Raw genomic sequence first — 25633 nt, forward strand, 5'->3', positions numbered from 1 at the left:
ACACTGAAAAACAAAGCAGTCCAAAAGCAGCACATTGGGCAGCTCCTTCGCGCTCCCTCTTCTTTATTCCCGTGTCCGAAATCATGTTGTCGGGAGAGCTGGATAACACCTTTCCTCTGCTATTGCTTGCCTCGTCTGATGGAAGGGCTGGAAACCACAGCGAGGGGGACCTGGCTGCGTGTGCGGCGTGGGAGCAAGCCCTTCTCTCCCGTGGGACGGCTGTCCTGTAAAGTACGTGCCGGATCCTAATGAGGCTGAGCAGGTTGTTCATTCAGCACCGCTCACTTTTATGAATACAAATTAGTGGATGCATACAGTTAAACATAAACATGTCAGCATTGCCTAAGTCACCCGTAGTGATTGTGCCTGCATCTGTTTTCCTTTATAGTTTCAGCTGTGCTTTTCCCCTTCCCCTTCTTGAGGAGCAAAGAAAAGTACCATGAGAGAGAATTTTTTTTAATAGGCAAAATGGAACAAACTGAAGAAATTTGTCATTTGAATGTTTAAAGGCAGTGTTTATCGCATTTCATAGGATATGGCAAAATGTGTTAACATATGGGTAGTTAATGAATAAACAGCTTTCATTTCACCCAGGTCTGTTCCCTCCTCCCACCCTCTTTCCTTTACAGAAGTTGAAGTTTGGGAACAAATACTGCACTAAGTTAACACTATATTAAAACAACACTCAGTGAGATTGTTTGCTTGGATTTCTTTGTCGAGGTAACATATTCAGAAAATACTGCAACTCTAGATTGAGCCACCTGACAAGTAAAATACTGAATTTTTAGGATACCTCCTAGAGATTTTACTGGTTATATGATATTTGGAATAATTCCACAGGAATAATCCTTTAGACCCTTTCAGTTTCCTGGGAATCTAATAGAAGTATTTTCCCTTTAACATATTTATCTCTTTAATATGTTTATACTTTTTTTGAATTGCCTAGTAATTTTACTTTTGGGCAAGCAGAGCATTGGATGTAAAAAAGCGGAATACGGACCAGTCCCTGTTTTGACTTGTTTTCTGTTCTCTGTCCTTTGTGCAGTTGCATTTAAAGCCAAGAAGTACCTAATTTAAGTATACGTTCCATTTAAACAAGCAAGAATGACATTATGTGCATTAAAACATTCTCTGAGCGCCCTTTCTCTTTGAAACAGTCCCTTTTCTGCCTAAGCAGTAGTTAGTAATTTTTCTCATTATAAAGCAATAATGTTTATGTGAAATGTTGCCATATTTTTTTTGTAAATAGTCTTGTAAACCTAAAGGCTGAAATAGCCTTCCCCAGCACATACCGGCTTCATTTTCACTGCTGTCAGTCTGAGTGATATTTTAATTTTTTCTGCCCCTAAAAATACTTTAGTCCCGTAACCGATAGATAAATGAGAGAATCCCCCAGAAATGCTGCAGAATGTTTCTATTTGCCAGCACAATAAATGCAGAAGCTAATAAATGTCCTCTTACATCAGGCGGAGGCGTATAATGAGTAAATGATGGGAAAAGGAATTTGGGAAATAAATGATCAATCCGATCTAAGTCGACAAACAATTTCTTAATAACTTGGCCTTCGGTGGGAGAGAGGGCTCTGTTCAGCCCCGAGGAGCTGCTGAAACGCTAGAGACGGGCATTTACATCTGGCAGCGGATGGGTTTTGTGAGGCTGTTTTAGGTTCGCTGAACAACAAGCTGCCATGCAGACCCAGCCTTTTTCATGGGAGGTTTTGATGGTTTGCCGTTTGTGTATGTGTGCATATAGGGAAAAGGGACAGCGGATTTAATCCTCGTTTCTGTTTCTATATGGTAAGCACAGAGGATGCTGTTTGTTGGGAAGGCTCTGTGTAAAGGACAGGGTTCACACCGTGCGTGAGGACATTGGTGCTCTGTATTGTGTCCTAGTATAGGCATATCGTCTTTCTCACCTGACGTTATTGTGCTCTTCCTTTGCAAGAGATCAAGTCCTGCCCAGGAGCGGTTGTGCCTAATGGTGATATTCTTAACATCAGGGAGAGTCCAGCCACAGTAAGAGCTGACCCAACATCTTAAGATGCAGCCACATTTTAAGCCCACTGCAAACAGATGGGGTAAGACAGATGTACCGGTTTTTGTGGAAGATTAATTATGTCCCAGATCTCAGCGTTGGCCAGGCTTTGCTGCAGAAGGAGTGAAAGGTTAAGTAAAGTTTTTTTCCATGTAGAGAATTGAATACAGAAATTCAAAATTCCGTATTTTTCTGTATTCTGTGAAACTTCCCAGAAACTAAAACACTAGCTTTAAAGGTGGCAGAAGGAACTCAAATTCAAGATGACCAGGAGGGTTGAAGGAAGAAAACCGGGGAAAATCAAAGGGGAGAAAATCAGAATAAGGGACTTGGTGCAAGCCTAGTGACAACTTCTTTGCAGTTGAGCTTTTCTTTGAGAGAGCAAAACCAATTTGTCTTGGGCAGATTCCTTTAAAATCCTCGGCTCCCCATTCCTTCCAAAGGGAGGGAGCAGCTGGCATTGCGTTTCTGTATTTGTGCGATCCTTCCTGGAAAAATAATGTGTCATTTTTACACTACTATTTCCAAGGTGAAGGTTTCTTCTCTCTTCCTGTATTCTAACTGTTTTTCCGGCTGTTTATGGGTTCTGTGTCTGATAACGTGCTTGGTATGAAATAGGTCCAGTTTAACTGCGGAGGGGCTCGTTGTTGCTCTTGTAGGTTTTAATTGGGATATCGACACAGCTTAGCAAAAGTGGTGGAGAACCATCAGTAGGTGGGAGAGGGGACAGAAATGATAATGCCAGGCTGGTGGCATGTTCGGGTCTCTTTAAGCGTGTCAGAGAGAATTGAAAGTTCCCCCATTTTATGCCTTTCTAACTGAAAAGCATTATACCTGAAAGCTGAGACTTTTCAATATGTTTCTATTCACATGCATATTTCTATGCCTCAAAAGGCCTTTCCTTTTGAAATATGGAAAGATAATCATGTGTTTGAAATGAGTAGATACTCTCCTGCCACTTTTGAAATCTTTATTTTTTCCCCATGTCAGAGAGTTTAACCGTTTGCATTACTGTGGGCCATGATCACGTAGGAATATGTATTTATGTGCACTAAACCACAAAAACATAGCTGCAGTAATCAGGAAGCAAATTCAAATGAACCATAGCAGAGGAGTTCAAACATATGTTTAATTCTCAGAGAAGAATTATAATTTTTTAAAATGTCTTACCTTAATAACATTTCAGCATTTTCCATATCTGGTACCACTGTTACCTGGTTAAGGATTTTTTCCTGCAATAAAACTTATCGCTTGTTTATCAAACATAAAGCCCAAAGAAGCTATTCCCAGGGCTCAGTTTTGGGGCCGGTCCTGTTCAATATCTTCATCAATGATCTGGATGAGGGGATCGAGTGCTCCCTCAGTAAGTTTGCAGACAACACCAAGCTGGGCGGGAGTGTTGATCTGCTGGAGGGTAGGAAGGCTCTGCAGAGGGACCTGGACAGGCTGGATCGATGGGCCAAGGCCAATGTATGAGATTCAACAAGGCCAAGTGCCGGGTCCTGCACTTCGGCCACAACAACCCCAGGCAACGCTACAGGCTTGGGGAAGAGTGGCTGGAAAGCTGCCCAGAGGAAAAGGACCTGGGGGTACTGGTTGACAGCCGGCTGAACATGAGCCGGCAGTGTGCCCAGGTGGCCAAGAAGGCCAACGGCATCCTGGCCTGTATCAGAACTAGTGTGGCCAGCAGGAATAAGGAGGTGATCGTGCCCCTGTACTCGGCACTGGTGAGGCCGCACCTCGAATCCTGTGTTCAGTTTTGGGCCCCTCACTACAAGAAGGACGTGGAGGTGCTGGAGCGCGTCCAGAGGAGGGCAACGAAGCTGGTGAAGGGCCTGGAGCACAAGTCTGATGGGGAGCGGCTGAGGGAACTGGGGTTGTTTAGCCTGGAGAAGAGGAGGCTGAGGGGAGACCTCATCGCGCTCTACAACTACCTGAAAGGAGGTTGTAGCGAGGTGGGTGTTGGTCTCTTCTCCCAAGTAACTAGCGATAGGACAAGAGGAAATGGCCTCAAGTTGCGCCAAGGGAGGTTTAGATTGAACATTAGGAAAAATTTCTTTACTGAAAGAGTGGTCAGGTCTTGGAACAGGCTGCCCAGGGAAGTGGTGGAGTCCCCATCCCTGGAGGTATTTAAAAGACGTGTAGATGAGGCCCTTAGGGACATGGTGTAGTGGGCATGGTGGTGTTGGGTTGACGGTTGGACACGATGATCTTAGAGGTCTTTTCCAACCTGTATGATTCTATGATTCTATGATTCTTGTTCCCAGTAGACTGCGGAAATAATGCAGAATATTTTTTTGGTGTTTGATACCATATGTATTTTTAAAAGCATTGCAGATAATTGTTGCTGCATGCCAGCTCAAATGTCTGTTCGTGCCAAGCTTGCTTCTGATTGCAGTAGCTAATCCTCACTAGCTTACAGTTTTCAAAAGTAGAAGCGTAGTAGTGCTTGGCAGTGGTTAACATGATATAAACGATAATTACTGCTTTCTACAGGTACAAATAGTTGCATTTTGACCCACGTTACAGAAAGTGCCTCTATTTTTTGAATAAATGGCGATTTTTCCTTTGAGTAACGAGTAAATGTTTGAACAGAAAATCTCTTCGATAATCCTATTTCTGTTTCATACCTTGAAAAATTCACCATTTTTTCATTGCCTCAGTTTCTCCAAGCAGAGGAAGAGCAATGTAATCATCAAAATATCATACTGAGAGTGAATTCTTTGATAAATTATACAGAAGAAGATATCACACAATTTATTGTCTAGAGAAGCGAGTGAGTTAAAATATGCAATCTTTTGTATTAACCATTTTATTCAGCAAAATGTCTAGAAATGTGAAGGCAAGATTTTAAGTTACTGTGTCATCATTTCTTGCTTAACTTGTCTAACAGGCTTTTAAAGTGTGCATCGTAGTTGCATTTTTGAACAGATTCCATTTTTAAGATAGCAAATTGTTATTTTTCATATCAGGTGGTTATAGTGTTGCAAGCGTGCAGCTGTTTAGTGCATTGAAACAGCATAATGCAAGTTACAAAAGTATGTATTAAAGGCTGTTCAAGATTCTAGTGAATGATACCTCATGCATTATTTTTCAGCAAACCCTACTTTGTGGGATTTACAGTAGAGTTAGGTGCTGGATGTATGCATGGCTTTTGTGATTACAATACTAATATGGGGATTTTCACTTTTTTTCTTATCCCCACCTCCCACTGGGTTTCAGTTGCGCAAGCTTTGTATTCAGCAGGTAACGTTGGAAGTGAACAAACCCCCTTTTCTAGAAGCTATGTATTGTTTGGTAAAGCATAAAGAGAAAAGAAAAGGTGCTTTGGATTAAGAGAAGAGCCGCAGTCTTAAATCAGGACTGCAGGAGCCCCTTTTCCTACCCAGGCACTCGGGAGCTCTGTCTATCCTTTCCCAAGACACCTTGATATAGTTTCCTGCAGTTGAAGCTGTTCAATTTGGTGTGTTTATAAGAAAAACTGTTGAACTGTTCTGGACGCAGGAGTCGAATGTACAGTGAGTAAGTTTGCCAACGATACTAAGCTAGGAGGAGCTGTGGACCCCCTCAAGGGTAGTGAGGCCTTACAGGAAGATCTGGATAGGCTAGAGAGCTGGGCAAGCACCGACCGTATGAAATTTAACAAGACCAAGTGCCGGATTCTCCGTCTGGGACAGGGTAATCCTGGTTATATATACAAACTGGGGGACAAGAGGCTGGAGAGCAGCCCTGCGGAAAGAGATCTGGGGGTTTGGGTTGATGGCAAGTTGAATATGAGTCAACAGTGTGCCCTGGCAGCCATGAAGGGCCGACCGTGTCCTGGGGTGCGTCAAGCACAGCATAGCTGGCCGGTCGAGGGAGGAGATTGTCCCACTCTACACTGTCCTGGTGCGGCCCCACCTCGAGTACTCAATGTACGAAGGACATCAAACTATTAGAGTGTGTCCAGAGGAGGGTGAGCAAGGTGGTGAAAGGCCTCGAGAGCAAGACTTACGAGGAGCGGCTGAGGTCACTTGGCTTGTTCAGCTTGGAGAAGAGAAGGCGAAGGAGTGATCACAGTCTTCCTCAAGGAGGGCAGTGGAGGGGGAGGTGCTGATCTCCTCTCTCTGGTGACCAGCGATAGGACATGAGGAAATGGAATGAAGCTGCGTCAGCGGAAGTTCAGGTTGGACGTTAGGAAAAGGTTCTTCACTGAGAGGGTGGTTGGTCACTGGAACGGGCTCCCCAGGGAAGTGGTCATGGCACCAAGCCTGCCAGAGTTCAAGGAGTGTTTGGACAATGGTCTTAGTCACATGGTTTAGTTTTAGGTAGTCCTGTGAGGAGCAGGGAGTTGGACTCGAGGATCATTATGGGTCCCTTCCAACTTGAGATATTCTGTGATATCTTCGCTGTCTTGTCCCCTTTAATACCAGTGGATAGGTACACTATTTTTTTGACTTAACGCTACCAAATAACGCATTGCCAGTGTAACACGCCCCTTGAAATGAATACAGACCATACTGTATTCATTACACATTTCAAACAGCTTTTATGATGTTCCTTCCTTCTTAAGAATTTACTGCTGCTACTGTCACTTAATTTTTTTAAGCTTTCTTTAATTATATGTTTAAAATAATGTGCAGAATGCTGAAGACTTGAGAATCTCTTGCGGATGAACAGGCAGTAGTATTTCAGTAGGCTTTCAACTGAGCAAAACAAAATATTGCTGTGTATAGGTAAGATGAATTATTGGGTAACAGTGGAGGTTGGACTTCCTTTTGTTGGAAAATATGAAGGTGGTTTTTTTTTTTTTGAAATGCTTTTTCAAAAGCAGAAAATGACCCTTTTAAATTCAGAAAACTTCAATGAATTTTTTTCTTTGAATTATTGCCATGAACTGACAAGAGATGATTTCAGATACTTGTAAAATTGAAAGAACTGAATAAAAAACTGAAAAATCCTTACAATACCTGTGCTTTTATATTGGAAAACCAAGTGTAAAATGCTATGTGTGTTTGTACCATACTATGTGTGGAATATTTTTGAAGTGGGAGTTTTACGAGTGATTAACAGAACAAGGATTTATTGACAATATTTGAGGGGACATAGGATGTCTTTTTATTTGACTAGTTGATGTAATTAAAACAAGTTTTCAGACACATGAACCTATCATCAGTTTACTGGCAGTATTTTACTTCTCTTCTTGTTTAGGCTTTAAGAAATAGTATGAAAGTAGAGATGGAGTAAATAGAAAGCTTCAGTGTGCAGGTACCATAAATAAAATTCCTGGTGGCATGAGCCACAGGACACAGATTTAATACAAATGAGGACTCATCCTTCGAGGTGTTCAAGACTCAACTGGACAAGGTCCTGAGCAACTGGGTCTAGCTGGACCTGATTTGAGCCGCATGCTTGGAATAGGTGACCTCTGAAGGTGGCTCCTAAATTATTCTATGAATTGGCACTATAAAATGAAGCTTGCTGATTCAGAGAATTTACCTTACCACTTGTTACATCTGGAGAATGAATAAATAATTACAGTAATACATGCAGTATTGCAAAGAGCTACTTTAGTATTCAGTAGGCTTACAATGACGTAGGTCCTACAGGGTGTTTCCAGATCTCATAATAACAAAATGGATGTTTTTCCCATAGTGGATTTACGATAGATTTAAGGTGACCAAATCAAAGATATGGGGGCTTTTGTTGAGTAGCTTTGGTTCTATGGAGGGAAAAATTGGAGAAAAAAAAATTGACTAAATCAAGTGCATTCTGAATGCTCCCATACATTAAATAGATATAATGTGTTATGTAGAATAAACTGCAAAAATGAAAACTTGCAAATATTTCCATATATTTATCAGGCAACTGTGTTAATCGATATAGAGGTATAATTTATCTAGCTAGACTTGTTGCTGTAAGGAATGAAGAGGAATTATAAGTAATTGTGGTTGAGTTTCTGGTATTTTGAAAAGAACTACTGCGTGTAACTCTTTCCTCAGTTGTTATGTGTTATTTTGCTGTTACATTGGCATAGTACAAGTGTATAACAGAGTATTTGCCACAGAGAAGTTGGTCTAAATTACAGTGTCTTTGTATATCCTCCTTGGTGAGATTCTATGGCACTGATGCATTTTCTCTAACTTAGCCTGAAGTGGAAACATCTAGTCTGCCTTAAATATTTGGGTTCACTCAGTAGTTGCTGGTGAGAGATAGATGCCGCTGAAAGTTGATCAAACCATCTATTTGGCTGTTGATTATTGAGGAAGCGTAGTTTAAGCATCTATCTATAGGTAGCTGAGGTGAGGTGTGATGAGTCCCATCCTAAGAGACAAATGCGGTGGACCGTTGCCAGCACGGGTAGAGGGATTAGCAGACCTGCTTCATAATAACAGCAGTGACCTGCACAGGCAAATTCTGAGTTCCCAACATCTGCTAAAATAAATGGACATGGTGTGGGGGACTATATATAACACAGATTGCATTCTCAAGAAACAACTAAAAATCTGTTCAGACTAATGAGGAAGAGGTGTCTGCGAAAGTCTGTGGATGTCTGGAGAAATACAAGTGTATAACACGAGCGATCACTTAAAATGGAAAGGGAAAATAAAGACACCAGTGGGAGAATATACATATGTAGAACCGAACATACACTGAATACCTGCAGGAATGTTGAAAGGCAGAGTAATGGCTCTGGCTTGAAAGATGCACTGAGCACTGTGGGAGGGAGAATTGAAATGGATAGTAGGAATAAATAGAACCTGCAAAGAATGCAGGAAAAAGAAGCTCAGTAAATAGTGGGAATCATCTTTAGAGGTCACAAAACATAGTTATAAATTATGAATGTTTTTAGAGATCTGCATTTGAATTATTTGGCCTAGTGTATCATCCAGCTGTAGGAATTTTGTGGCATGTTGCCTTATTACTTGAGAGCAATAGAACCACGTTTTTAACTTCCGAAGCAATCTATTTGGTGCTAATGATTACACTGTGGCATGCTGAGACACTTAATCCGTTTCTTTTTCATAGGTCCTGGATATTTTTATTTAGCAGGTTTTTGAGTGAGAAGGCCACCTGCCTTAGTTTTGCCTGTGTTTCTTTCAGAAGGCTGTTTCTGAACTAAATGGGTCTGCTGGGATACACTGTTGTAAGAGCATTGAAAAATTCTCACATTAGTTTGATTTAAACATGGTTGGAGCTCGTTTCGTTTCTCGCTTCACTAAATATGAGCATAGTTCTCAATCCAGACTGAGTGTAAAACGTAGTTTTCTTGGATTCAGGTACTTATCAGTCATGCAAACAAATACATACAATGTTTTTCACCGAGCAATTTTTTTTATATCCTCAGCATTCTTGTTATAATAGTCCTGATATTTCCTCACTGCTCGCACATGGTGTTCAAAGCAGCTGCAAGAGACTATCCTTGAAGTACTTTAATCACTTCACAATCACCAAAACCTGTTGTTGATATGTAGTTGTTGATATGTGCTTAGCTCTTGTACAGCATCAGCTGTCAGTCAGTTGATATTTTGCGACTGACAGCCTTTCTGCCTTGATATCTTGTAGGTGGTTTGACATAGATCATGAACTTTGCACAGTGAAAGGATGGTCTCTCTGTATTCACCTCCTCTTTATTGACTTGCTGATCCTGACATCATCAAAATCTTTTCACCGGACAGTGATGCCAACAGCCAGATACCAACATTTAGAACATTTGTGCCAGCAATGTCCAAAAAAGTTTGTTGGTCCCACCAAATGCAAATTTTAAAGTGGTCCTGAATAATAAGCTCATCCTACTTGGATACTGCAGCTCAATAAGCTCATCCTACTTGCATACTGCAGCTCGTAATTCCACGATAGAGGGCTTTGGTAGTATCGATCAAACTTGTTCTTGAGTCTCAATGTAGTATCGGTGTTGGCTGTGCTGAGACAGTTACCTGAGAAAGCTACCACAACCTGATACCAGTTCAGAAAAACAAAGACAAAACTTTTTGAAGCTGTGATTTAGGGACAGGAACAAGTCTGTGAGATGACACTGTTGCCAGGGCTGTTGGCTTGAGAGAGATGGAATATTTTAGAATTTCTTTCAAGAACTTTATTCTTGATCTCTTGAGGGTTGGCACGTAAGTGTTATTTGTGGCAGCATTGTGCTTTTCAAAAAATGGTAATCTTGCACTCATTATGCCCTTAGGCAACCAATCTCCCTGAGCAGTGATAGTGGTAGATCTAATAAACAAGGCTAAGCCCAGCTACTTTCCATTTATTTGAAAGAAGATATAGCTAATCTGTGATTCTTTATGTTGGGCTTCTGCCACAAGATGAATTTCACATACAGCTGCAGAGCCGATCGCACATCTACAAGCCAAACCAGATTTTCATTCTGATATCAGATATATCACTGAGTGTAAGCATACATATTCATAGAATTATTTGGATTGGAAAGGGCCTTGGGAAGTCCAGCCTCCTGCTCGAAGCGGGATCAACACTGAGGACAGACGAGGTTGTTCGGTGCTTTGTCCAGTCAGATCTTTGACAACCTCCAAGGCTGGAGATACCACAACCTCTTCGGATCCCTGTGCCCCCTGCTTAATTATCCTTGGAGGGAAATACTTTTCCTTATATCTATTTGGAACCTCTGTTGTTTTCATTTACAACCATTGTCTCTTGTTCTCCCGCTGCACATCAGTAAACAGCCTGTCTCCATCTTGATAACCTTCTCTTACGGCTTTTAAAGCTGCTGTTAGGTCCTCCCAGATCTTCCTCTCCTCCTGGCTAAACAAGTGATGTTCCCTTGGCCTCTCCTCACAGGACTTGTTCCCCCAATTTGGTGTCACCTGCAAACTTGGTGAGCATGCACTCCATCTTTGGGTCATTGATAAAGAGGTTAAAGAGAGATGGCTGCGGTATAGACCCCTGAGGAACCCTACGTGTAGCTGGCCTCAAGTAGAGACTGATAATCCAGCCAGATTTTCAGCCATAATTCACAGAAACAATTTTCTCTTATTATTTCGACCACTTTAATGGGATATCTGTCTGCCTCTGAAAGCTGACCAAAATGAGTTTGAAACAGGTGGTGTTTAAAGTGATTTTCCCAGATCATTCTCCTGACTGCAGAGGATGAGCAACATGATCTTAAAATTATGGCTGCTGTAGTCTATGGAAGAGCTGCCTTGAACACAGAGCTGTCTCTGTTACAAGTTTGCAGCAACAGCTTTGTGGGTAAGGTCAAATTGTCTTCCCTTGAGTCTGTAACACCGCTGGACTTTGTAAGAGTTATTCGTGCAGCAGAGGAGCTGCGACTATGCATGGATGTAACAGAAGACTTAAGCTAAGTTGACTTTGTGCTGCTGTAGGAAAAATATGTATTTTTTAATGATATATACATAACGTACAGCTGTGTACATTGAAAAAAAATACTGGCGTATCCTTGTAACCCCCAGACAGCCTTTCAAGACTCATGCTGATCCTAGTTTGCTTGTGACCTGACATTTCTTGGGCATCACGCTTGGCAGCAGCAACACCCATTCCTATATACCTCAAAGACAGCATTTGGCAATTTGACATGTTCGTATGCCATTTGGGGGGGGGATCTGCTTTAGGACATGGAGAAATAATACCCGTTGGTACCTTAGGGAGAATGTAATTTATAATGTGTAACAGCGAAAGGGGTGAGACTGAGAAGGAAAGTTGTAAATAGGAATCATTTAGATGAGGCATCTTGTCACCAGTAGGAGACGTAAATATAGTTGTGCATTTACACGTGCATCTCTAAGATTGAGAACATTTGTATTAAAGACTGTACTACAATTACATGCAGATTAGATGCTTGGTTGAATAGCTGTAAGAACTTGGAATAGATTTGTCCTTTTCACAAAGGTTTTCATTTTCTTTGGCAGCTCTGAGTGTTAACAAATTAGAGATCAATGTTCTACTAGGGCAGAAAAGTGAAATGAAGCATATCTTGGGAGAAACTTTAGAAACATTAATAGTTGCAGTTAAAGGTATTAGTTAGTGGTGCCTGAAAAACAGAATTGGAAATTCAAAAGAAAAGGTCAAAGAATATGCTATTTTCCCCATTTTCTGCTGATAACCGAGTTAAGTACTTTGCCCCACTTGCTGCACACTGAATGTACAGTCTTCGACAAACACACATGTCATGAAATCAAACAAATGATGTTGGGAAGTGAATTGTCTTCTCGCAGAACGTTTGCCAAGATACAGCATGTGTTTCTCCTTTGTTTCCTTTGTTTGAGAGGGTTGTAGTACTGTCTGTTTTTCTGGCATCTTCAGCACTGTTTTGGATACCTGTTTGCTTTTTTATCCCTCTATAGAAACAGGTATGTGGTGGCATGGGTGTCCAAAGTCCTCTCTTCAGTCCCTAATAGTTCAGACATCTATTCTATCAGAGGGGCACTCTGGTCCAGAGCCTGTTTCTTCCAGGACATAAGGGGGAGATGAGGTTTTTTAAAGGCTTGGGAGTAAAGGGCAGAAGAGAGGGAATTGCACTTGAATTTGAGCCAACACGGGAAATATGTAGCTCTAGGCAAACTCCACCAAAATCCTGAAAATCAGTCTTAGCCTTAACTTCCTTACCATTCGGATGTCCTCTGTAGGCTTAGTCCAGGGTCCCAGATCGTTACCTTTGCTTTTTTTGAATTCTGGGGCTTCTCTTTCATTTTGTCTTCTCTTTCCCTGCCTTGCAGCTACTTTTCCCGCTTCTTGCACATAAAAAGTTCTCCTCTGCTGTGAAAGCACGTCCCCTCATCTGTCCATGCATCTTTAGTCTCTGACAATTTCCGAGTTGTCCTGAACATCCTTGTTATGTGGTCAAAGTCTCTCATCAAGGGATCTCTTGGGTACTTCTCTGGAGGTCGCCTTTATGCTGCAGTTCAAAATTGGTTTGCTTTGGGCAGCAGCCATTCTTTTATGGAAAGATGCTCCATTTGAGTAGATTTTCTTAAAAGCTGAATGCCTTATTATTTTCAGCCCTATGACAGGTACAGAGAACTTTCTGGTCCATTCAGTGGGTTCTGATGAAGGCAAAACAATACCAAAGGCAATCAGTCCTCTCATTCAAAACGGGGCTCATGATAGCATGTAAAAACCCCAACAAGAGCAGAAGTCATAAGCTGTACGTAGGTTCCTTGCATATGGAGTTGAACATCCTTCATTTCATCTCTGGAGTCGAAAAATGCAACAATTGACTGAATGGTGCAGCTGGACCAGATGAGAGAAATCATAACTTGTATAAAAAATAACTTATCTAAAAATTCCAGCAAGGGCCTGATCTGATGACATTTCAGAAGAAATTACTTCATTCGTGTATCATTTTAATAGCATTTGAGATAGAATAAAGATTCAGTATTACTTGGAAATCTGTATGATGTTATACGCTTGGTTTTCCATAGCTTATTAAAATCAATTCAGAGACAAATAGAGATTTTTAGTTCAAATAAAGATGCCATAAAAATGGCCATATATTTATAAAGCTGTAATTTAATATAATTTGGAACTGGGATGTATGCACACTACAGTAGGTAGTTTTATTCTCTTTGTTATTTCCCTTTCCCCAATTCCTCCTCTTCTTGCTCACTTGTTGCTTTTAGTGGCAGCTTCACAAATCAAGCATGACTGGGTGTTTTAAGGCTATTTTTTCTAATAATCTTGCCTTTTTCTTTATAATGCATATGGTCTACTTCATAGTTTGCGTAACAGTGGGGCATGATCTAGTGATCATACACCTTTCATGGTCCCCTCCGGTACCCAAAACACACTCCTGCATGGGTTTCCTTTGCACAACTGCTGTAATAGGTCTCTTTGGACAGTGCTGGCCGTGCCTGGCTTCTTGTCCCTCCTTTGCAGCACCAGAACAGAAAGGGGACTGTGGCAGTCTTGAGGCTGGATTCAAATCTGTGAAGCGACTTTATAGGCGTAAGAGCTATTCCTTCCTTCTGGCTTTGGAAATCTTCTCTTCTAAGGCCATATAGATCTCAGGCTGCGTGTCAACAGAATGAATAAAACAAAATGCTTCATATTATCCACAAATGGGTTTGTAAAAGGTACTGAGATGAAATGGCCAGAAGTTCAATTAAGGGATAAAAGAAAGCTTAAATTCAGCAGAAATGGCTTAAAAAGAGTCAAAGAAAACTTTCCAATCTGCCATTCAGGGAACATGATAATCTTTGCCTGCCGATGCTTTGAGTCCTTCCGTGGGGGAGGATGACAAGGAAAAAGAAGTCTTTAAATTAAAAATTCTCCCCTGATTCTCAAAGGTGCCAAACAGCCCAAGCTCTTCGTTCCTTTGGTGGGTGGAGCAGGTGCTGAGCTACTCTGAAGTCAAGCTGTGCTCATTTTTGTCTTTCACAGCACTAACTTGAAGCGAAGGCCAGATTTGTCTCTTTTGTATGGAAGTCACATGTCTTCTTCTTTGTCAAATAAATTGTTAACTACATAACTATTAAATTAAAAAAAAAAAAAAACCACCCAAACTTAAATAGGTTGCATGAATGTTACTCTCATATTGAATCTGTTCAGGGCTTTTAGAGCCAAGGGGCTTAGAAGAGAAATGTCAATGCCAAAAAGAAGTCCTGGTATGTCTGCAGTAAAAACAGTTTCAGCACATTGTTAATAAAATAGTGCATATAGGTGATGTATCTTCAGTGAAATTAAATGAGGGCTCTCAAGTTCTCCTGGTTCTTTTGATAACCTTTTATCAGCTTGGATGACACAAGATCTTTCAGAACTTTATCTGGCTGAAAATCTGAAGATTTTCAGCAGAGACTAAAACATACACTTCTGCTTTGAGGTCCCACATGCAGACAAAACAGCTGACCTTCTGAGGTTCTGTAGGAATTTATTTTGTTACACAGACCTTTGAAATCAGATCTGTCTAGCAAAATAATTCTTCTCCTATTCCTCCACAATATGTTCTTTAAGAAGCTTCTGCTCCTACTTTTGTTCGGGGGAGATTATTTTGGGGCCAAACATGATGAAAATACTTTTGCCCGTGGTCAGATCTCATTTTTCTCTACCTGAATTAGAGCATTATTTATACTTGCTATGGCTCTGTGTATTTATCGGGGAAATCGGATAGATTTAAAATTAAAATTCATGTCCTCTTTTCTTTAGCTTCTCTTCCACAATGGCAGCCTACGCTTCTCTCTGTTCCCTTTTTTGAAGGTAGCTCTTAAAAAAGCACTTTTTCCCCAAGAATGACAAATCCCGATCTTTCTTTTCAAAGAAGGGTACTAAGTGAAAGGCATAGAAAATACTGCTTGTCACTTGATTTGGTTGCATCCTTTGTGCATCCTATCTTTGGGCCATAAACAAGTAACTTAACATGTGGTGGTCCTATTTGGGTCAATTAGATTAAAGTCACATGTGAAATTAGTCACTTGACTAAACACTAAGTTTTTGCAGATTTTTCTCAACAAAACTCCTCTGAGTGGTTTACTGCCTGTATGGTAACTAACACAATATTTTAAAAAAAGTCGAATAGGTAATTTTGGAACTGCATTTTAAGAATTTTCTTTAAGGAAGCTTAAAACTGGGCAGAGTTTGAATGCTTTCTGGGTTCTGGATTTTGCCATTCTTGGCAAAATGTGCCTGAGCTTGTCCCAATTCAGTTCAGCAGTATAGTTGATATTCCTATAAAAATATCAATTCACACATTTAATAAAACAGTCGTCTCCCTTCTCTGGCTCAGATTTTGCTTATCTTACGAAAACCTTCTGCCATACAGATTCAGGTGGGTAAATAGAGAAAAATAGTATTTCCTACAGCGCATTTATCTGCTTGATGCTGCTGCCCAAGCGCTAGCGAAGGTTGAGGATTACTCGCTCCTTGAGAACTGTCGCTCTTGGACGGTCAAAATACATATTGGCCAATGCAAAGCCCAGACGTCCAGAAGAACAGCCCAAGTACAACATACTGTGCCGATGTCGTGAGACAGAGGGATGGGAGACTTAAGCTGAGGACGTCAGAGAGGCACAGCCTGAAAGAGGGGACTGGATACAGAAAGTTAAAGAGGCTGTGCGAAGGCAGGAGCTGGTTGAGAGGAAAGTCTCCTCTTTTGGAAATACAGGGTAGGAAATGCAGTTAAGAGTAGACTGATGGAAGAGTAAGCTGCCTGGATTGAGGGAACAGAGCAGAGAGGTTGATCGCTATTGGGAATATCAGAATCTGTAAGAGAGCTTGGCCAGCAGAAGTCGATCCTACCTACTGCTTTATTAGGTCAGGTAGAACAGGACTATATTGAAGATCTTAAGCATCATAATTTTCCAGGTGATGCAAGCTCGGTGTCATGATTTTACGTCATGGCATTTCTACCATTTGGTGGATTCCTTTTTTCTCTTTCCCGATTTGCTCTTCACGAATTTTTTTTTTTTTTTAAGCTTTTTCTGCTGAAGGAATAGCCAAGTGCTAAAATCAAATGCTTGCAAGTTGGAAAATATCAGCATAGTGGGCTTCTTCGGATGACATGGCCCTCTAATGTATTGCCATATCTGCTTCTGTAATTGCTGGGGTTCCCCCATATGACCCTACTTACTCAGTGTGCACGGCATGCATTATTTATTTCACAGCATTGAAACTTTGAAAAACTACTAGTTTCTAATAGGCCTTTCTGTGTTACTATTCCCATAATATTAAAGAAATGACAATAAATTCCCTAATTCCTGTGGAAGATAATTAAGGCTAAAGTATGGAATAAGCACGGTGACTAATGATCACAAGTACCTTTTGTAGGTAAGGCATGATGTCTTGGAATCTTTAGCTTTTTCTGGCATTTTGTGTGTTGGAAATAGGGCTCTCACTGATTATGGCTGTGTTCAGCTGTTCAAATCTGGCATGCTGGGTTCCCCCCTGCTGACAGTCATGGTGCAGTTTGGGGCATACTCCTAGGACTAGATTTTAGTCATTGTGTGTGCTGGAGGATCACCCAGCATCACCCTGTGCCTGTTCTGCTCTTTATCCTTCACGTGTGCTGTTAATACTTGCCAGAGTCCCGAGCTGGATGAGTATTTGGTCTGGTCCAGGACGTCAATTTTTATTGTAAAGGTGGGCAGTGTTTCTTCAGTCAAGCAGACAGGAAATGAGGAACATGCACACAAGTGGGTTCATTTCCCCCGACTTCAGCAGCTTTAAAGTTAATCACCTATTTTGAGTTAGTTCTTCAGGCCCCTATTGAGTCGGCAGCAATAGAGTAATTCATGTCATTCTGCACACTCTGAGGATCTGCTAGCCAGCAGCTCTGTGATTCTGGAGCACACCTGAGTGATCAGTTTGGACTAGATACTTGACTTTGAAGAGACTAAGGTTTAGTCATCAAGAACCAAATTTGCCGCTTTATTTTGATATTGAAATCAAGCAACATGCCCACATTGCAAGAACTCCATAACAGATACAGAAATAGCATCTTCTGCATAATCTGGGATGATGATTAATTGCCATAACCCTGACGCTTCTGTTCCCTCTTGGGAGTTCCTAACATCTTTCGTAACACACTTCCTGCACTTCCATACTTCTTGCAACAAAGGAGACTGTAAGGGTCTGCAGAAAACCGTCTTTGTGTTATACAGCGACAGAGAAGACTTTAAAGACGCTGTAAGTGAAGACTGTTTTATAATGCATGTGCCTGAGGGACCAAATCAAAGATATGAGGGAACTTGGCTGAAGTATTTGCTACCATTTTAGTGGCTTGCTTAGTCAAAAGAATCCTAGGAGTCTGTAAGAGTATCTGGAACGTAATAAAAATAGCTGAGGTTTGTAGGTTCATGCACACAATGCTTGATGCAGTATGGTAGGTGGTATTGCATTTCTGTTCCCTTCCCTCCCTCCTCCCTGCCTGTGCACACTTTGGGGAGAAAACAGCTGCATTTGGAGCATCTGCTGGAACTCGTGAAGATCCACAGGGCTGATCCAGAGCTACTCTCTGATGGTCTGCCACTGCTGCTAGCCTGAGAATTGGATCATAGCTTTTTTCCTTCACTTTGAGTTGAACAGTACATGAATATGCAGATTATATAGACAATGTAAATACATATAAGTATTTATCTGGAGACTAAGGAAATTATTTATGTTAACAGTGCTATGTTATAGCACCATTTTTTTCTGTATTTAGAGAAATGACCACTGCACTCGTATCTTGAGGATTTGGGAGGACTTCTAAAATGAAACTTCATCTCTGGATTATAGAGAGTATCTCTAAAAGAGAACCTGAATGAATTTCAAAGGAAGATCTGATCCAAGAAGCACGGCACACTTTACCTAAGATAAAAAATGATTTCTTGATAGCTGGAGTCTACTGTAGGATTAAAACTTGTTGGCATATATAGCAGCTCAGTTGATCACTTGAACTGCAATTAAAAAGTAGAACAAGTACACTCAGAATATTGTTTTTGTGTCAGAAATGCTCCTTCATGCTTGAAAATGATAAAAAATTGCAATCGATCCTTACAACTGTTGTGTTCATCTTTATTGATCAGGCAAAAGAAAGATAAATCGCAGCCCAAATAAGATTATAGTAAATGTTAGCATCGTAGGGGACTGTAGGATGATAGAGAGCTATTCATCATCTTGGATGGTGACCTGTCTGCACTCGCACCATAGTCAGTCTGCTGTCTAATCGCATACCTATTGATTTCATCTACGTCCAAGGAACCTGGATGTGACTGTCATTGGGCAGCTGAGATTGCTAAATGCAAGGGGGTCACTGGTGTGAGGAGGATTTCATTTTCATTTTCTTACTGGCCAACGATGATTTATGAAAAAATAAATGACCCCAAGTCACATGCGTGGAAACCTTGATTCCAGTACAAATGAATTATTAGGTCTAAATCTCAGAAGCAAGAGTGCAGTAGACCACCGTGCTCTTTGTGATCTGTGCATGACCTTTGACTGCAGTGGATGCTACACAATTTGTTATAATTTGTGGTAAAATATTAGACTTGCAATACGATTTTACCTGTGTCTAGAGTTGGTATTCTTTTTCAGTGGTTTCTGTACGTTTCAAGATTATAATTCACGAAGAAGAACCTCAGAAGATGAGGTGCTCAAATAGAAAGGAAAAATGTTTTTTCCTTTTATTTTTGTAGATAGCGCTGCCTCTTTCGGAGTTTCCATCTAGTGTTTTTGCCATAGTGGGCTATCTTACCTGCATTCCTCGTAACATAATTTGGCACAGATAAATGTTGCTCAGGACATGTTTACTAACCCAGTGCTCAAGAAGACTATGTCATCTTTGACTTTTACAAAAGAGTGATCTCTCCAGTTACAGGGTTTTTAATTTTTTTTTTCCTAGCAATGTTTTAGGCATATTGCTTTTCCATACATCGATGTCTTAAATAAATGAAACTGCTTACTTTACCCAAAATAAAATTGGGATGACGTTTTCTGTGGACTGCATTGTGCCATCCATGTATGTTAAATGTTTTAAAGATGCGAAATCGTGTTGTGGCATGAATAACTTTAAACCATGGTATTAAGAGTTAGATTGTTAAAATAAGGATTCAGAATGTTTTTTGTGTAATCATGCAGTATGTGATTGTAAGAGTTCTGTTGCCATGTTAACGTGACTCCCTGGGATGCCAGATGACTCAAGAACTGCGAAGCTACGGAAGAGTTCTTGCAAGTGCCCACAAAACCTTTCTACATCTCCACGACCTGTTTGCCCCACGATTCAGAGAAAAATGGTTTTAGAGAACTTTTGAACTGCTTTAACTTTTCTTTATTCCTCCAACTGTGAAGCCAGGTGCCTTAGTTATTACATCTTAAGTCCAACTGTGCTAAGGCTATAAAAACCTCTTTTAAAATACCAAGTGTATATTATCTAGACATGAAGCATCACAACATTATAGTGATTTGTCTTTGAATATCCTACATCCCACTGAGAAACTTCGCCATTTTTAAGTATAGAAAAGTTTTATTGCTGGATGATTCAATATTGTCTTGCCTGCATTTTGGAAATTAATGATCTGGTGGAACGGAGTGAAAGGCATTCCTGGGTTTAGGGGAGATGAAAATATGTTCTGAAGCTGCCTGATTTTAAAAATTAAAATTAGCAACTGATTGAAGCAACCTGGAAGTTTGGAATATTAAAATATCTCACTGCGAGAGGCATTATCAAGGCCAAGAGCAAAAGAAAAAGTCAAGCCATAGTTAGTTTATTGTGCAACTTTGAAACTTGACTCGAGTATCACCTGCAAACTAGATGGGGATATTTATTTGGGTTTTTTTATTATTTGATTTTTTTTTTCCTTCTTTTTTTTTCTAATGGAGAAGCTTCAAAGACTCCAGCAGTACCTGGTGCTGAATATGTGATTCTTACCCCATGTCTCCTTACAGTTTCCTCCCTGAGAGGCATCTCTTTTGCAGACCCTTCTGGAACCAAGAGGACACACTTATTTAAAAAAAACCACCAAAAAAAAAGTCATCTCTGAAACTTTGTAGAATACTTGATTTGAGGGTTAGGTTTTGGATTTTTTTGGAGCAACTTAAATGGATAAAATATCCAAATTATCATTATTTACTCGATATTAGCATGCATATAAATGATATTATAGGAAATCTGTATTTTTTTGTTCCCCCAACTTTCCAGAGTGCCCAGTTCTACAAAGTTACTACGGAGCAATACCAAAAAGCTGCCGATGAAGTGTCGTCTCGGTTCAAGTAAGTATTTTCTACTGTTGTTTTTGAGCCTGGCAGCTAGATTAGTCCTTATCCACATCAAAATTCACAGTAATTCCCCTTCCCCCTATCACAGATCCTATCAGTCTGTGCTGGTTATTTGAAATGAGAGAATTTTGAAGAATTTGGAAGCCAGTGCATGGTAACCATAAGCTGCATAGAAATTGGATGCACAGTTAGTAACATACTAATTAATTTATATTTGATAAGATGCATGAAATATTCTAAAAATACATTCCTTAACATTTTTTCTCTAACAGAGAACCAAAAATGTAGTTGCAGCTTTGCATTACAATAGTATTCATCCTGTGCTTGTATGATGTGAAAGGATTTAAATTAGCAACTTCACTTTGTCCTTAACAGTGAAGGTCAAATTAAATAATTTTTGTTAGTCCTGAGGATGGTTAAATGAAGATATAGTAATTGATGGATCAAAGCGACTCTGACCCTTAGCCTTGGACTCTTCCCTTTCTGCTGGTTCATCTATTAGGCAGAAGGTTCCATTTATCATTTTAGTAAGGATACAGAGAGAACTTTTTACAACCTTTTAGTCTCAGCAGTAACCAAGAAATGCTGTAGAAAACGAATTATTTTGTGACGATTTTAGGTTTGTGGAGGGATTTTCTTTTGTTTTGGCTTTTGTTTTGTTTTTTGATGAACAAGAAGAGAAAAGGTCTTTCTGAGCTGCTCATAACGATATAACTAAAGTTCTTAACTCTAAGACAAAAATTGTTTTATCTCTTAATATCATGAATTGTTAAATATTCTCTAGTGTATATATAAAATCTTCGTACTGGTTAATGATGCAGAGTCTATTGAGGACTGAATTCATCTGTCCCTTAAACAAGAAGGACAGAATGACCATTGACTCAAGGTCTGATTTAAGCATAATTTGGAGGGTTTCCCATTATGGTTGGGAAGCCTGGTATGTTGTTATTCATTGTCATTTCAGCTGTGATAAGATTCCCATCAAGGGAGTATTTCCCCTTCCTTTGTTACAGTGGGTTATTTTCAGGTTTTGAAATCTAATTATTGCCTACTCTGACTTTCATTATTCCAAACCAAGATTTTATTTGGTTGTTGATAGCTGTAGGTGGTTATTGTGGTCAGAGGTGAGAAATGGTTTCGGGTTTGGGTTTTCCCCCCCTAATATATAAATAATATATAAATAATATATAAATAATATATAAATAATTTCCTAAGTAAATCAAATGTTTTTGGGTTCCTTTTTGCACAGGCAGAGCAGGTAGATATAGCAGGGGCCAGCCCTTAGCATCAGGCAATATCTGAGAATTTTAAGAAGGCCTTTTTGAAGGGTGTTTCAGTCTATCTGCATAAACCAAAGACTATTTAATGAAAAGGGATTTGGAAAGGGAATCAGAGATTCCTAACACGTGATGAGATTGCTCTTTTCTTAATTTTCTGGAGACTAAAGGTATAAATAGAAATCACCTATTTGACTAGTCTTCGCCGTAATGCCATTACTGAACTTGCTCTGCTTCCTTTGCACTTCAAGCCAAATTTTCTAAAAATTTATTTGGAGCTTTTTGATTAGTGGATCCAGTTTTGGTCCATTCCCTTAAAAAACAAAAAGAGAAGATCATGAAAAGAAAGAGATATCTGAAGTATGCGCATAAATTGCAGTAGATTTGATAAAGTGCATGAAATATCAACATTACTTTATAATTTAAGTTTTCCTTATATAAAATCCTTTTAAATGCCATGTCTTTTTATTGAAGGTTTAAATTCAGCAGATGTTATTTTATCACTGCCTTTTGTATGTAATTTGATGGATAAATTATGAATGATTTAGTGAAACCTAAAGATGATGCTCTTTTGGTGTCACCAGGCACTTCTCACGTTCAGTTTAATTGCATGTGAGGATTGAGGACAGAGTTTCAAGCAATGGTGTTTAAAGAGCTTGTTTAATTGGCTGTAAAAGAAGAATTAAATAAGGTTGAACTGCTAAATTTTGTTAATGCATAAACCGATGTGCTGCACGTCAGTGTGATTTCAGGTTCTAAGTGCAAGATTAATAGATCTGATTGTGGTATTACTACGAAATACTCTCACTTTATTTTAAACATGTCTAGAATTAGTTACTAAGTTTTATTGAGATAACTTGCATTTCTTCAACTTTTTAAGCTACATCTCTTTCAAGAGCAAAGAGAAGTGGATAATTACTTAAATGTTTCCTGGATTTTCCTTTTCCTTCCTCCATTTAGTCCCTAAAATTACATCAACTGTGGCTTCATCCGTCTTTAGGGATAATTTGCCTCATTAAAAGGGAAAACCCAAATATGCCATATAGACTTGGATCAGAGAACTGGCAGGTCTTCTGTACTTTGTCTGCAGTCCTTATGGATGCCTGCTTATTACCTTCTCCAGCGCTGCTGGATTAGACTGATATTCCAAATGTTCATGATAAATGTTTTATCTCCGCGAGGTCCTGATTCACATTGATCAAATTCTGAATTATCAAACGGTTCATCTCTTTAAGACACTAATTCACATTGATCAAATCCTAAATGACCAGGTTCAGTCAGTTCCTGCAGTACACAAATTACATTAAAACAACATTACTAGAGCATGCTGCCTTTTCTAATGTAGGAGTTATGTTACCCGCAGTTACATTATAACCAGAATTATTATATTATGAAGACGTCTCTGTTATAATGAGAAGTTTACACAAGAAGAAAAGAATGCGATATTACAGGAAGAGCCAGGCTTTGGGCAAAGATTTGAACTTTAACTAATCAAATTGTACATTTGTATTGTGGTTTTTTTCCTTAATTTGAAGGGCTGGTAGCGGGAAATTTGGCAGCTGCGGCGGTGACATTTTATTCCCCTGTGGTGTCTACAGCCAAGTAATATCTTGATTATTCATTTAGGAATAGAGTAAGCGGATAGGGCAAATTCAGCCTAAAATAAATGTTTTTACTTCTGTGGGTTTTGATTCCTTGTGGTAGATGATAGACTTCATAGCTGTGCGCTAGTGCTTTTTCCAAAATATTTTGCCATTCCTCTCCTGCTCCACCGCTCTCTCATGGAGTTGCTTCTTGTTGCTGGTTTCTTGGCAAAAACATAGTCCCCAGCGGCCAGACTAATAGAAAATCCAGGTCCTCTTTGGGGATCGGCTGCCCAGTTTGGTTTCTACTGCCCAGGTGGTGCTTCTGCGAAGCAAAGCAAGGGTGAGGTTTTCCCCGGTATCTCAGTGTGTCACTTTAGTGTCACTTCTGAACTCCTGTGTCTGCAACGAAGCCAAATTCTGGGTCCTGTGCATCATGGCGCAGGGATTATATGTGTTTGTATGTTGATAGACTCCTGTATGAAATTATCCAACGCTAACAGTTTTAATCATGGAGGATTCTCTGCATTGTCTGGAAGCTTGGCTGTTTATTCTGAATTACACTTTTGATGGCTTTATTCCCTTACTATGAAACTTCTGATCATGAACCTTGCCATCAGGAGGAATGCCTCTCGGGAACTGGAGGAGCTCGCTTGATTAAACAGAGAAAGGTTTGGGATTTGCTCAGGCTGCTTCACACGGTACAATCTTCACGCATTTGAGACGTTTTAAAAACAGTTTCACAAACCAAATCAATATGTTTCACGTGATGCTCGATCATTTCCATTGCTCTGATCGCTGATGGAAGTTAGGGCTTGGTGATAGCCAGGCAACAGGCTATTACAACCTTGAAAATATGTTCAGCAGGGGGTTTGGTTCAGGATAGAGTGAATGGGAATAAATGACAAAACATCAATATCATGTCTTCCTTTAATTGATGACTTCTGTATCATGAAGCTTGGTTTATTAATGTTTACTGAAAATAAAATTTAAAGCACAGTTGTGTTTGATGGTTATCTGTAAATACATAGAAACATGAAGAGTACTTCCTTTAAGTTGTGTTTTAGCTAATACCCTTTTGAACTGGGAAGTGAAGCTGAGAAAGTTTGTAATGAAGCCACGTTAAGTGAATAACAGCGGTACTTTGATCTTCAAATATAATTGTCTCACAAAGCAGTAATGCCAATTTTCTGGACATCGAAAAAAATGCAGTATAGAGAGAAAATGAGCTTTTTAATGACGATATTGGACTGAGACCAGGGAAATGTGGGTTTATTTCACTGTTCTCGTTACCCTTCTGATGTTAGGCACATATGGTGACTTTAAAGGGACTCTTCTGCACTATCTGTAAATTAGGAGTATTGATAGTTCCTTAATGCAAATATCTTCAGTAACTATCGTGTTATACTCACATGCTACTGTAACATAGAAATTCATGTGGGAGGTACACAGGCAAATAGTTTCTGCTTTGTTTCTGCTTGTGCAGATCCACTGGTGAGAAACTTGCAGTTTTCTAGCAGTTCCTTTTGCTACCTTAATTAGCATTAGTTGCTTTTAAAAACTACAGTTAAAAGTACAGATTATAAATTATTTGTGAAATACTACATAGTATTTTTCCAGTGACAGAAAATAGAAAGCTATTTAGAAATCCTTGGACAGAGCCTGCAGGCTTGCCTTCTAGTTGAGTTCCCTTTGCTCAGCCAAAGACGATGGGCTCTAAGTAGAAACGTCCTGAATTAATCTTTTCTCTTACAAATATAGCACATATATATAGTGCTTTCTCATGAAACAGTTGTTTCAGTATTGTTAGCCCTGATGATACTGTTGCTGGTAGTAGTCTTGAATTCTTTTTCACATGTTAGGGCTGGGGACGATGGTTCTGAGTTATCCACGACATCCCACAGGTGAGCATAGGACTGGTATGTTTGTAAATTATGCTAGAAGGAATGCACAGTGTTAAATGCCATTAACTCAGCTTAAACCGTAGAGCTTCTCTTAGTGGCAAAGGTATTCGAATAGTCTCACTTCCCTCTCTTTCTACTCTTCCACCCCATCTGCTTTTTTTCCCCCAAGGCTGCTTTGCTGTGT

The 25633-nt window shown here is 39.9% G+C and overlaps 1 protein-coding gene across 6 annotated transcripts in view; it reads left to right on the forward strand.

The window, feature by feature from the left end:
- Window positions 1–25633, forward strand: part of CHCHD3 (coiled-coil-helix-coiled-coil-helix domain containing 3) — a 158606-nt gene that overhangs the window by 109178 nt on the left and 23795 nt on the right. For all 6 annotated transcript variants that reach the window (XR_012672482.1, XM_075142638.1, XM_075142622.1 and 3 more), the window contains exon 6: window positions 20609–20679. Coding sequence is in view for 5 of the 6 variants with exons in the window: in XM_075142638.1 (XP_074998739.1) it covers window positions 20609–20679 (71 nt within the window). In the remaining variant the exon portion in view is untranslated. The remainder of the gene's footprint in view (window positions 1–20608; window positions 20680–25633) is intronic.

This window comes from Calonectris borealis, chromosome 1 (genome assembly GCF_964195595.1).
Source record: "Calonectris borealis chromosome 1, bCalBor7.hap1.2, whole genome shotgun sequence".
In the NCBI taxonomy this organism is placed as follows: Eukaryota; Metazoa; Chordata; class Aves; order Procellariiformes; family Procellariidae; genus Calonectris; species Calonectris borealis.